Source organism: Prorops nasuta, unplaced genomic scaffold, assembly GCF_024137725.1.
Source record: "Prorops nasuta isolate Cenicafe-Biocafe unplaced genomic scaffold, Cenicafe_Pnas_1.2 PNAS00019, whole genome shotgun sequence".
NCBI classification, from domain to species: domain Eukaryota; kingdom Metazoa; phylum Arthropoda; class Insecta; order Hymenoptera; family Bethylidae; genus Prorops; species Prorops nasuta.
Window position 1 is genome coordinate 2,620,953 of NW_027116816.1, and position 13,281 is coordinate 2,634,233.

A 13,281-nucleotide genomic window follows, 5' to 3' on the forward strand; every position below is an offset into this window, starting at 1 on the left:
CCGCATCAGACCATGTGCGAGTGCGCTTCGTTGACTATGCGCAAAATGCACTCGAAAAACCTCAAAAACTTTTCAAGATAAATAACTAGTTTCTCTCTGTGTATAGTCGATCCTCCATCCTTTTACCCCCTCCCCCTTCTAACCCTTGACTATTTCTTTCTTCGATCTCATTTTCATATTTCGGTGCAGCTTCAGTGACACGCTGAAGCCGGTGTATCCAAATTCGATACTCTGTAAATATACTTATAGTCGGCGGCGTCTCTGCAACGATTGAATAACCAGATAAGCTCGCAGCTGGCACAGTTTCTATGTATATATTAAATCGTAAGCTTTGAGACACAACCGGGGGCTGGCTTTAAAGAAAAATGCAACAAACGTTAAATCCTTCTTCCATTGTCAATATACTCCACTGTTATATCCATTCATTATAATTTTGCCCTTTATGTTCGCCATTTTCAGAACGATGAATGAACGATGTTCATTGCGGCCGCTGTGTACATGCATATGGATCTCGTTATATGTACATATATATATATATATATATATAGAATTAGAACTATTCGGTAATTGCATTTTACGTATTAAAACTATATGCAATTTTATTGTGTTGGAGTGGGGGGGGGGGGGGGGGGGGGGGAGGAGTGCCAGTTGATTCATCAGTCTACGTAGCAAATTAAGAATTGATTATTGGCTAAAATTCAATTCCGGATGAAAGAAGCCAGCGGCTGATGAAGGACGATGAAGAATCGTTCCGAGATCGCTGCTGAATGAACTATGATATTTCATGGGGATGGCGCGGTGCTAATCTGGGTCAACGGAGGGCCGTGAATGGTGTTTCTTCCAGAGTGACGTCACGGGGTGCAGACCCTTGTATCTAGGCCACTCCTTGGCTCTGTCATGGCCATGGGTAAAACCGACACACGGACGCCTTTTGTGTATTCGTATCGCGCTAGCCGGACAAAAATCTCCAGAGACTCGCCGGAACTTTCGACTAATAAATGTTACGATTCAAGAAATCTTCCCTCTTGAGGGAGTCCATTTTTACGATAATTATACGGTGGACGAGAGGAAACAATGACGAAGCTTCTCTTTGCTCGAGGAACTTGAGGAAATCTAATTATAGTTATAACGATGTCATTGAAAAGGGCTAAAGAAAGGTCTCGGGAGTACCTTGGAAGATTTTAGCCCAATTATCAATATTTTGTTAATGCGAAACCATGAAAGCAAATCTGCTTTAATTTAGCTCACTCGTTGTCTCTCACTCATTTGCTGCCTCTGTCCTTAACCTGTTGGTAACTAAAGGCATCGAGTGACGTACGTTTTCCCTGCAGTTATATCTGATTTAGAGCTACTATTGTTTTCAAAGCTAGGTCCTCGTTCACAACCACCCTACGCGAAACAGAAGAAATTTACATAATGCAAAATGTCATTTGAATAAGTGTCAAGATGGTTTTGAGATTTTTTTTTTAAATTGTATAATTATCTGGCACAGATGTATAATAATTTTATCTCATCCGTCTTGAACTATTCAAACCACGTGCTACAATTTCGGGAGCATGTAAAAATAATGATTTTAATAACTCAGAGTTTATCGAGTTTCTAAGTCGGGAAATAAGAAAAGCGATGAGAGGGGGAAGTAGGAGAGGGGGGGGGGGAGACAAGAGATCCTTGACCTACCATAGAACAATGCTCTCGCTGTCTTAATCTTCTTACACAATAATAAAACATCACACCTATTTCAATTTTAACATATATATATATGTACATGTATTCCGAGTGCTAAAAGAGTTTAGTAAATTTTTGCTGAAATAATATTTATTGATAGTTGAATCTGACGCTGGCAGATGTGCGATTAATTTCTAACAAAACAGAAGCATGTTGACATTTCGTATCTGTCCCGCACATCTGTAAATTATATAATTTATGGACACCTCCTGAATACTATTATGTTTGTGTGTACCTAGCTGCGTTATTAATTCATACAACTGACGCGGACACGCTTGCGTCAAATTTAGCGAGAATGACCGGTGTAGTGTGCGAATCTGGTTTTCTTTGGAAAATTTTTGCAAAACTTATGCAAGACAATTACGACAGGAAATGAGAGTTTCAATTACAAAAGAACAGAAAAATGTGTATAATCGCGCGAATAATATTTCTATAGATTTACAACGAATGAATTGGAATTTATCGAGGAAGGTTTATCGGTTTTCTCATCTCTCGGAGATCCAAGCATCGATGACTATATTATCATCGCATGCAAGTTGTTTCGAAACTCGTTTGTTGCAGCGAATATAAGCGCGAGGAGTTTAGGGATAGGTATATAGTCTCCGGGATGAGGAAGGTGGAGGGTGTGCTCTGTAATCGGGTCAGAGGTTAAGAGTTCGATGTACTCTCCTAAAATATTTCCCTCTCCCTCTCCCCTGTCTAACTTAACCGCCTGCCCTCTTTTTCTAACGTCTATACGCTGTTCTGCTTCCATTTCGCTCGAGACTTTTATTCGAATATCGCTAATGACAAAAGTTGTACGGATCGGGAGGGTATAAGAATAAGAGAGAAAATCAAGAAATAGATTTAAAAACGTTTATTTGAAACGTAAATTTACGTCGACATAGATAGTAATACAAAACATTCAGTCCTGAGTAATTGATCTTTATTTCAATGCAGCCTTATTTGCGCACGATGAACATAGCACATGCGCGAATAGACTTGCATGTATATACAGACGACGCTCCGATGATAAACATTAATTTTAATTGCGGCGAATGTAGTGTCATTGGTAACATTCATTAGATCCATGCTTTAGCCAATTATTTCGCAGAATAATATACTAAACAGTCAAAAGGGGAATATCTACAAGGCACTAGGTGGATCGTACATACAATCTACGCTTCTCTTTCACTCTCTCACACACGCTCTTTTACATTGGATCAAAGTGTACGACCTGCGGATCCTTAATTAAGCTTCGAGAACGAGATCATCTCTTTTTTTCACAAGGCATCCTCTCTCGAAATTCCAATAAAGAACGATAGGAAGGGGGACAATCTTAAGCCTCTTAATTTCCGAGCTGCTCCTGCGAGTAGACTCAGCTCTGGCAAAAAATTACCGAATAAACTGCTATAGAGAGAAATAAAAAGCTTTGGGATACGAAGAAAAATTACTTTCGTGTTTTTCGATAGGTTTTTAAAGGGCTGCACTTGAGTACCGAGGATGGACTTTTTTTTCCAAAGCCATCTACCTTCGATCAGTCGGCTCTTTCTTCAATGTCTGATCCCTCTTATCGTGTCTATATGTACTATATACATAAGATGATTCATCCGGCAAGAGTCCTTACTACCTCCCCCCCCCCCCCCCCCACCTTCACTTCTCTCTCGCGCGAAAAGCACAATAACTACATTCTCTCGATGATCACTCGAAGCATTCTCATCCGTATTTTTATTTGATTTTTCTCCGGTAAAGGAACTCTCGATCGAACATCCTCATCTTTCGGCCCAACCGCATTGTACCGGATCTCTAAGAGTGGTTCTCGTTCTCATCGGATCGCAATAAAAAAAAAATTCTTAATAACTCGATGATATGTGTCGATTAGATCCTTCAGGTATATTTTTTCCCTCGATTTCAGATCGCTCATCAGACACCTGTTTGTTAACGCGACGACAAAATAACCGAACCCTGATAGTCGTGAAATTCATCCCTCTTGCAATACTCCAATTTGAGAAGATTGTAATTCTTACATTGATTCATCATCGAAGTTCGCCTGGAACGCACGAAACGTTCTCGTGTATAAGATCTCGAGTCAGACTTATTCGTTGATTCCTTAAAATTAATTTTCCCTATGACATAATTGACTTCCAATAAATACATTGGCCGAGATACGGCATAGGATAATTCGGAAAGAAGACTCGACGGATGACTCTAACGACTAGCAACTAATAAGAATAAATTCTTTTCAAAACGTGATCGACGTGATTTTAATCGGAAGCGCATGGAATAAATATGGATTTATAACATTATTCGCGACAGAGATTGTTATTCGGCGTTTAGTTTCTGTCCGTGTCTGTTATTCTTTATTTTTTTGCAACGCTTTATATACTTTTGGTTTAATAATTGGTATTCCATTATATAAGGGTATCATAATGCGAGTAATGTTGCTATAGGAAATAGCGCGGTAATATTTGGAACGATTAATATTTCGTTAATATGTTTAGAGGTGATGCAGTATAGCTAGTGGAAGTGCTGTATCAATATGTCCCTACGAATTGATCTGCGAAACTGTATATTTTCGTGTCTAATTAATTCTTTCCCCTTCCTCCAACCTTGCGTTAATTAAGTAGCTATCTTTGTAACGTGCTTTTTGCTCTCATTGCATAAATGTGTATGGTGTATATAAGCCAATATACGATCAAGGAATGCTAAAGAAATTCTGTCTCGTGATAATAATTATTATGATTTCAATAGCTATATGCACTGGTTAAGGACTCTTATTATTTTAATAGGATATGTCGTCCCGATTTACCCAACGCGCCCATTAACGCCTCATTCGATCAATCCATCAATACCGTTATAGTAACTCGAGCATCGATTTTCAATAATTAATCGATGATGCAATTTCAGCTCGACGATAAGATTTCGATACGTAACTTTGACCATCAGCATTGGCATACTTACGAATCTTGACGCTTTACACGATTACAAGAGAGTATGATTATATACTCTTCCTCGAATTGGACAGATATTTTCTAAACCCGACCTCAGAGCAATTTGCTCGTAACGTTAAGTCAGCCAAGCTTCGTCATGTTTCACCGATTAACGAAAGAGTCCTTGACGAATACAAAGGGCTAACAATCGCGTGGGACACATCAAAGAATTCAAGGTCTCAGCCTCTCTCGTGGTAAAAAAATTTCATGCAAAAGTTGAAAAACCGCTCAAAATGTACTAACCTAGACGCATCCTGGCGCTCATAGCCAACGCGCATCATTTAAGTAATACTATATTAATTTGCGTTTACTACTTAACTTAAACTTACATTTATCCCCCCTTACCATCTAATATACTTAACTTAAGCCCAAGTCCATTCGGACATTATTAAGTATTACTCTTAATTGAAAAATGTGATCGTGCGAAATCTCGTACAAGTGCACAATAATGCAGTGCTCTTATTAAATTCTGAGCAATTCCGAGATTTCACGAGGAGTCTCACTCGATCCCGTTTGCTGGCTCGTATACGTTGTTTGGTTCCTTTGCTAGAGACGCGTCGTTTATTTACAGCGATCCTACTAGAAAATTCGCGCAGAATTCTCACAGGACGACGCTCTACTGGCAGCTCGGATATTGGTCCGGTCGACTCAGCTCCGCTAATTAATTAATCTCTCTAGACTTTATTTTATGACGAACCAAGAAGAAGTGGAAGTAGAAGAAGAAAAAGAAGAAGAAGAAGAAGTAGATGAAGACGGAAAGTGCGAGACGAAGTAAAAGAAGAGAAGTAGAAGAAAGAAGGCATTGGAATTGGTCGATTGCGAATAGGCATCAGTAGGATGTTTATCGATAGAAACTAACGGAATCTTGCCAGGAGCAGGGCATAATGAGATGTTGAGCCGAGTTTCTCGGCACCCTCTGAGTGGGTAGGCCAGACAATCCTTTGACATAAGTGTAAGATACTGGACTACGCAGGATTCTCTTGGGGCTCTTCTTCGTGTGCTTCTTCTCCTTGGTCTCCCACTTGGAGGAGAGTTTGAGGCTGAGGAAGGCCTTCCTCAAGGTCGCAGCTGTGGAGTTCCTCTTGGAGGAGTCGCTGTCGCTGCTGCTGTGGGCATCCGAGGGGCTGGGCGAGTGGGACTGCGAGTGGAGCGGCGAGTCACCAGCACTGTGACTGCACGAGGTCCTGGTGTCTCCGGGGCTCCAGGACCTCGAGGATTTGTCACGGGAACGCTCGGCGTTCCTCTGTGCGTTCGACAGCCGTTCCTGACCCCTTCCGTGCACTCTGTCCAAATAACAGTGGCTCCTGGAGGATCTGCCACGAGTATTGTTGCACAATCGTTCGCCGCTTCCTCGACGCGACAGGCGCTCGGCACTTCCGGTGCTACCACCACTGCTACATCCGCTGTCCGTACTGCATTCGTCGTCGACGAATTCCGTTCTGCGCTTCCCTTTGCTGCCCTTGCCCCCCTTGCACAAACCTCTGCCGTCAACGATGCTCGTGTACTGCAGATGCTTGTCGCGATTGTTCTCCGACGTGGCGTCGGTCAGCCTGGTCGAGTCGTCCATGCCGGACGTCGACGAAACTTTGCAGGATCAGGGCCAAAGACCTTTGAATTGTTCGATGCCGCTATGGATCACCGACTCTTCTCGCAGAAATCCCTAAGATCTCACAATCACGATCACTCTAGTTTTTGTTACAGTTTACGATTCGAGCAATAACAACTTTTCTTATATAGTCTCACTTTGACTTTGACGACGTTTATGTTGAATTGTCTTCGTCACTATAGTCACCGTGTCTTTGTTTCTTTCTCGTCTCTCTCTCTCTCTCTCTCTCTCTCTCTCTCTCTCTGTCACTCACTCTCTCGTACTTGTTATCCTCCTGATGTGGGGCGGTTTGTTTACGAGACGCGACTAGAGCCGCGATGGTAGCGGCGCACCCTTATGTATCCTCGCAAAGAGACCAGAGGGGTGCGCATGCCCCAGCTTCCACGTGAGTAAGCCATACCGAGTGGGGGAGGGTGCTAAATAAATAGTGGAGGAACGGCACCTTGTACCATATTGACCTACCAACCGTACTAGTAGAAGGATTTGCTACTTAACCGATACGTCACCGCTGATTAACGCATATGTCATATATATGTATTTATCATATACATACCCCCCCCCCCCCTCCCCCCATTCCGAAGGTCTAACGCAGTTTTCAACACGTTCCCCGATTTAAACTACGATACACACCTGCTTTCGAATGATTAAATGTGACCGTAATGTTTGATCGGACACTATTCCCTCGTATACACAACACCATGTCCATGCTTGGCTATAGTATCGTACGGGTCGACTGATTTGAAATAAAATATAATAACGAGCTTCGTTTGACCTTGAGTAAAATATGGAAATTTCTCGTTCCTCTTTGATGATAAATGGCGAGCCTCCGGAGTCCTTGGATCGAGAAAAGCAACAGATGGAATTGGTGATGTCTCGCTATGCGGTACAAGGGATATATGCAAGAAGGACAAGCGCGCCACTAGGTCATCTTATACCCCCCTCCCTCCACGCTGCTACCTACAGACAGTCTCTCTTCGACCTTAAAATCGAAACAAGTCTCTGTAATTGAAAAGTCCTACCTATTTAATACTGTAACTAATGCTTGAAACTGGTCTCGTGACGCTTTCGCCAAACAAACTTTTCAAACTATTTAATCAGGCTCACTTTTCTATGCGCATTCACCATACAACGCCACGCCATGCCACGCCACACGCAGGGGTACCGATCTAAAACGACAGAACACAACCCTGACCTATAAAAAACAATTCATGCTACCTCCGCGACACAACAAAGTTGCTCAGCTTCGAATCAACAAAACAATGAGCAACGAGCAAGGTCAGTGTCAAGGAATAGCAAACATTTATCTCTGAAGAAAAAAACCCTGATATTTATATTTCCCACTCGTCAACTACATAACTTTCTCGTCGCCAATGAGAATATACACAGAAGTATCCTATGATATATTTCTTCTTTTTTCCTGTTTCACAGTTTGCTAGGAAAGATTTCAAGCTTATTCTCCTCAGCATCGGGAGATAAATTTCTTCCCAAGATTCGTTCTGTTTGGAGGCAACAGGGCGAAAAGTACGGATGACAAGCGCGTCTGCTAGTAATGGCTTCGATCCGCTTTATATCGCACGTTATATTGCCTGCAGATTTGGAAAGAAACTCGATTGACAAAAAAGGAAAATTCAATTGCTTCAATTGCAGCTGCGGTCCGTAAGGTGAACTTTCCGAGTGTCGAAGGTAGAGTCACGTGCATTCGCACGAGAATCGCTCGTTTGGATCCTTCGAGAGAAACTACCAATACAGGTTTACTCCTACACGATAGAATAAGAAGGGCTTAATTGTGGGTTCCTATATCTATAGGAATGCTTCTCACATTTCCTAATTATTTATGTCCTTAACAATCCGCATCGCCCTCTGACATCCTCCATTAGATTCTCCTCAACTTCCGAAATGGATCGAAAATTTTTGATCGTCCAGCCACCACCCAGTTTTGGAAGCGCCGTTCTCGAGTGTTCGGCTGGGTACGCCGGGGTCGTCGAACTTCAGGATCGATGTCCTCGCTGAATAGAACCGATGGTACTTCGCTACTACTGCAAAATGCTGCTACACACTGTGACAAATCAATAACTCACTTTGCTCTACAGTAAGTTGTTACTCTCACCAAAATCATTCTATGACCATTTATTTCAATTTCTTACATATATAGAAATAGAGAATAGAGATGTAGAGTTTTTTCTTACAAAATAATTTTTTTCTGAAATTGGTACTATTTACAAATTTCTTCGATATGTTATTTTTGCGTATTTGATTGAAATATATAGAACGTTCCAATATTTTTCTTACAGGTAGTGTTATAAATTTAAAAATTTTATATGGGTGCCGTGACCTTTAGAGTTCTCTTCTGCGTTTTACGTGTATTGTACACGGTTTTCAACACGCGGGCTATTCGTAAAACCAATCTTATTTACGAGCCACTTTGCAGCGCAAGATCTCGCGCATTGCTGATGCAATAAAATGTTAAAAGCTATGAATATTTTAAATTCTATCCTACTCCTATTATCAAATATTGTTCAATAGGTTTTATTTATAGAGAAGGGCAATGGAAATTTTTTGAAATTAATATTCCAGTGCAAGGTAAATAACTTGAACGTACAGATATGAAAAGAAAAAGACGCGCGTATAGTATGCAGGGATGTATTGACGATATGAAGCAGTACTGTGGAAAGCTACGGTGGACAACTATGCGTGATTGGCTTAGGTTAGTTCGGTAAATACATGGTAATCTACGTGACCGACCTATGAATGCCCTTATCAGCGAAAATTTCCCTCTTTTTTTGATTGCTCGCTAGATTGAGACCAAGATGGAGAACTTAATTCAGCCAGTAATCGCTCAGTAGTTAGGAACTAACCCAATCGTGTTTTCTACGATCTCGAGAGAAATTCTGCAGTATATTCGATTTTCTACAAACAAAAAAATGATCTCCAATTGCACCAGTACTTTCCACGATGCTCTAAAAATATGTGAATGTAAACAATATTATGTAGAAGTTTTGTGAAAAATAGAGAAAATGTATTAGTTTGGAAAATAGTTTATAACTGACTTATTATTGTAGTACAAGTTATAGTGATATATATATTTATACGAAGAAAATCTGGGTTAATACAAATTGTAAATAACACGATAGAAATCATCGTGTTTACGAGGCTTTAACCTATGTACACCCTTCAACTTCACTCGTCTCTCTGCGGGTACATCACTATAGACAGGATGTCCAATCACTGCTTCTCTTGAATATCTCCGCGTATTCAGAAAATATAATAGAATATTAATCATTCTTATTAAAATAGAAGTACTATTTGGAAATTTCAAGGTCATCGTAGATTTTTTTAAAGGGTCTATTTATTTTCCCTTATTATCACTGTTCTCGAGGGCTTTCCAAATCACTTAATAAATTATTTAATTAATCGAGGCATTATTGCCTGACAGGTTGTTTTAAAATTGTCAACGAATTGTAATTACTAAAGTACCAGGGAACGTTGATCAGTACTAAATATATTATAAGGGTAATAAGTATCACTTAAAAAAATACTGAAAAAATTGATCATAGGGAAATGTAAACAGGATATAAGCGTTTAATATAATGTCCACTAAAGCTTTATGCGTATAGTCACGTTATTAACGTTCTTCCACTAAGACTAAACGTCGGTGTAACTTTTTACCCGCATAAAGTGTAGCTCCACGTTCTTCCCTATAAACGCGATCATTTAATACAGATTAACGGATTCGCTTAACAATTAAATTTCAAATTTAAATACCTCGTAAATGCTTCAGCTAAATGGTACATTCATAGAAAGGATTTCAAAGCTCTCGAGAAGAGAAATAAGAATATGAAATAAAAAGATAAAAGTTCCACTTAAAAAACCGTGATAATCTTTAAACAACCGAAACACCTTCGTTTCAAGAAAAATGGCTATTGCCATACTATACTTCTCTTTATATACCATATTATTTTCATTGCTCAAGGTTTACACTAAACTTTGAGCAATGAGAAGATATCCAAGAGATAATAGTTCTTGGGACACCTTGTATATTACACGGAGACTTCTTCTTCTTTTTTCCTAGACGACGTGCTAACCAACTCGAGCTTCGAGGCTTACAATTAGTAGGAATTAGAGAAATAATTTTGGAGAGAGGGTGTAAGTCCTCGATGAAGCTGTTTAATTCCGCAAGGCTTAACATAAGCCTCGTCGACACAGCTCGCACTTATATTCAACCCTCCTCCATTTTCCTCTAGGTTGAACGGCCTCATCCAACAATAGGAGATTACCACTGAGAACTCCAATTAATCAATAAAATTTTGGCGTATTCACGAAATTTCCCACTCCTATTCGTATAGCACACATACCATGAAAAATCAAATTATCCCACGTAGGATGATTTTGCCGAAAACAAATTGTATAGAAAACTATGCAAATGGGGGGGAGAAAAACAGCGAAATTATGATGTTTAATGAAAACGTATTGCAGGATTAGCCCTGCATAGCTGTTATTATTTTTCCCTCGGGTTTCTTTCTTCTGAAGACGCCAGGATAGGTTTTTGATGGAAAAATATTTGGCGATTCACGGGTCGTTCACTTGGCGAAACTTGATCGTTGCAAAAGTCTTTGAACCCAAGATAAGCCGCGTCGAACTTTCTGCCTACCTCACTCTTTTATTTTCGCAGCTTTTCTTCTTGCCCTTGACGCAAACCAAATTTTTTTCTCTATCCCTCTCTCTATACATATATGTGTATGTACATATAAATATTCTAGATGATATATGTGTACAGTATACACTGTTCATTCGATGATTCACAGCCTTCGATGAAGCTTCGAAGAGGTGTGAAAAGGTATTATTTCTTCTACCACGTTACGCCGACTGTTTTGCCATGCTGTCAAAAATACTTTACGGCTTATATATGTATAGCTCGTATTCTCCGAATCCAGTAGATATTATTCGTTACTTAATAACGTAATTATAACAATCGGTTTGACAAAGCCAGAGTTAAATGTGAAATCCGTGTGATTAATTTAGACATAGGACATCATCTATTATATAGTTAAATGAAATCGATCGAACACGTCGTTACGTAAATGATGAATTTGCCTCTATCCAAATATTCGTTTTCTTAAAAAAATTAAACGCACACACATACACACACACACACACACACATACAAAAGAATCTTCCACACGTAATTTGGTTAATAATCGAAAGTGTAATTTCGTAATTCAAATGGATTATCATTATTCGTTACATAAAATTATGGATAGATTGTGTTTATACTGACATAACCAGTCGTTGTATTATCGTCAGCTTTGTAAAGACATTTGTGGGAGTGAAAACAAAAGCTGACGAGAAACTCGTTTATTACGCAGAGCAGAGCAGAGCAAATGGCGCATCCTGAGACTCGGCACAATTGAATGGACTCATTCTCTACTTAATATCAGCAATCTCGTCAAGAGACGTAAATCAAATTTGCCGATAAGCATACTTTGTTCTATGACACAGTAGGCAACATTTCCCTCGGTAGCCTAACGCGGTCACTTGCGCGTCACCGGCGAATAATCAGAGTATTCATCGCTCGTTCATTTCACCTTTAAAAATTCCGTCTCCTGCATAGATGCATTGCGTATGTGTGTACGCTCTATTGCGAACATATTGATTTCACATTGAATATTATATCGAGTCGCAGTTGGTAAAACTCCGAGAATCCCGAGAAATTTAATTATTAGTGGCGGAACTACTTTTCCAAAGTACGATCGTAGTTTGGCAACTAATTTTAAATTCGTTGCAAGTAGAATGTTAAGTCTTCGAGGGCAACCGGAATTTCGATGCAGTTAAATGCTTATAAAACAATGATTGGTTTTGCAAGGAATTATACAAGCTACCTAATCCACTCACATATGACAATAATAAACACAAAAGTTACGACAATTATTATGCACAATCTATATTTGACCAAAGCTGCATCTCTCCGATTAGTTAGATAATTTAATAATTACCAAAGTTACAAGTTGCTGGTGCTTATGGCACTAGCAGGTTTCGATCTATAGTTAGATATTATTTTCTTTTAATAATAAATTGCATATATTTGTTTAAGTGGTTATGCTGTTGTCGGATAGTGAAGGGATCCATTGTTGCAAAGGGAGCTTTCCCACGTAACTTACCTCACTTATTGAAATGTCCAACAGTATATTGATTGTACATCCAAGTTTAACAGACGTCCATTGGGTGTCGAACTGTCCACCTACGCTCGATGTACTATGAAGGCTAACAATACATCGACCATTTGGAAAACGTCTTGAACGACTGTGCTTTAGCTTTCGTCAAATCACCAAATCTTTGTTCTATTCTATGAAAATATTTCCATTCGAAAATTCCATGAATAACTCCTTTACAGATTTAGTATCGTTATTATACATACAATACGTAGCTCTTAGAGCAAACGGAATTTTACCTAACCAGTTTTAATGAGAAATTTGAGATTTTACAAGAAACCCTTTTTTCTTTGGATATAGTTCAATTAACACGCTATGTCGCTAATTGTACGGACAATGATGCAATACAATACTAATTCTGACTGCGAAACCTTAGTTGCGATCACGATTAGTACTATAGTGACAAATAAGTGTGTGTTGAAATTTCAAAGCTACTCGATAAATATTTACTCCTGTTTTTCTAGAATTCAGGTACGTTCGTTTCAATGAAGTTTTCATATATGTTTTTCGATAATAATAAACCTGCGAAAGCATTGCAAAACTCTTCTACTGTAAACACAATTCAATGACGTCAGTGTATACTCTAGTCTAATTGAACAACACAAATCTGAACAATTGACAATGAATACACGCACGTACAAAGTGTAAAATATAGCACACTAATCAGTACTCGTTTACGTTTATTTTTTACTGTAATTTTAAATGTAGCTGAATATTATTTACTGAAAATTGAAAATATTATCTTTATTAAAATTGAACAAATCTCATTTGAAAA

The 13,281-nt window shown here is 39.2% G+C and overlaps 1 protein-coding gene across 1 annotated transcript; it reads right to left on the reverse strand.

Moving 5' to 3' along the window:
* Positions 1 to 2,608: 2,608 nt before the first annotated feature.
* LOC136780431 (vitellogenin-1-like) lies at positions 2,609 to 6,538 on the reverse strand. Its single transcript, XM_066738782.1, has one exon. The coding sequence runs from the start codon at positions 6,259 to 6,261 to the stop codon at positions 5,536 to 5,538; it is 726 nt and encodes a 241-aa protein (XP_066594879.1). The 5' UTR covers positions 6,262 to 6,538; the 3' UTR covers positions 2,609 to 5,535.
* Positions 6,539 to 13,281: the final 6,743 nt, after the last annotated feature.

Coding starts and splice junctions, on each gene's coding strand:
- LOC136780431 (XM_066738782.1), bottom strand. CDS start 6,261: ATGGACGACTCGACCAGGCTGACCGACGCCACGTCGGAGAACAATCGC.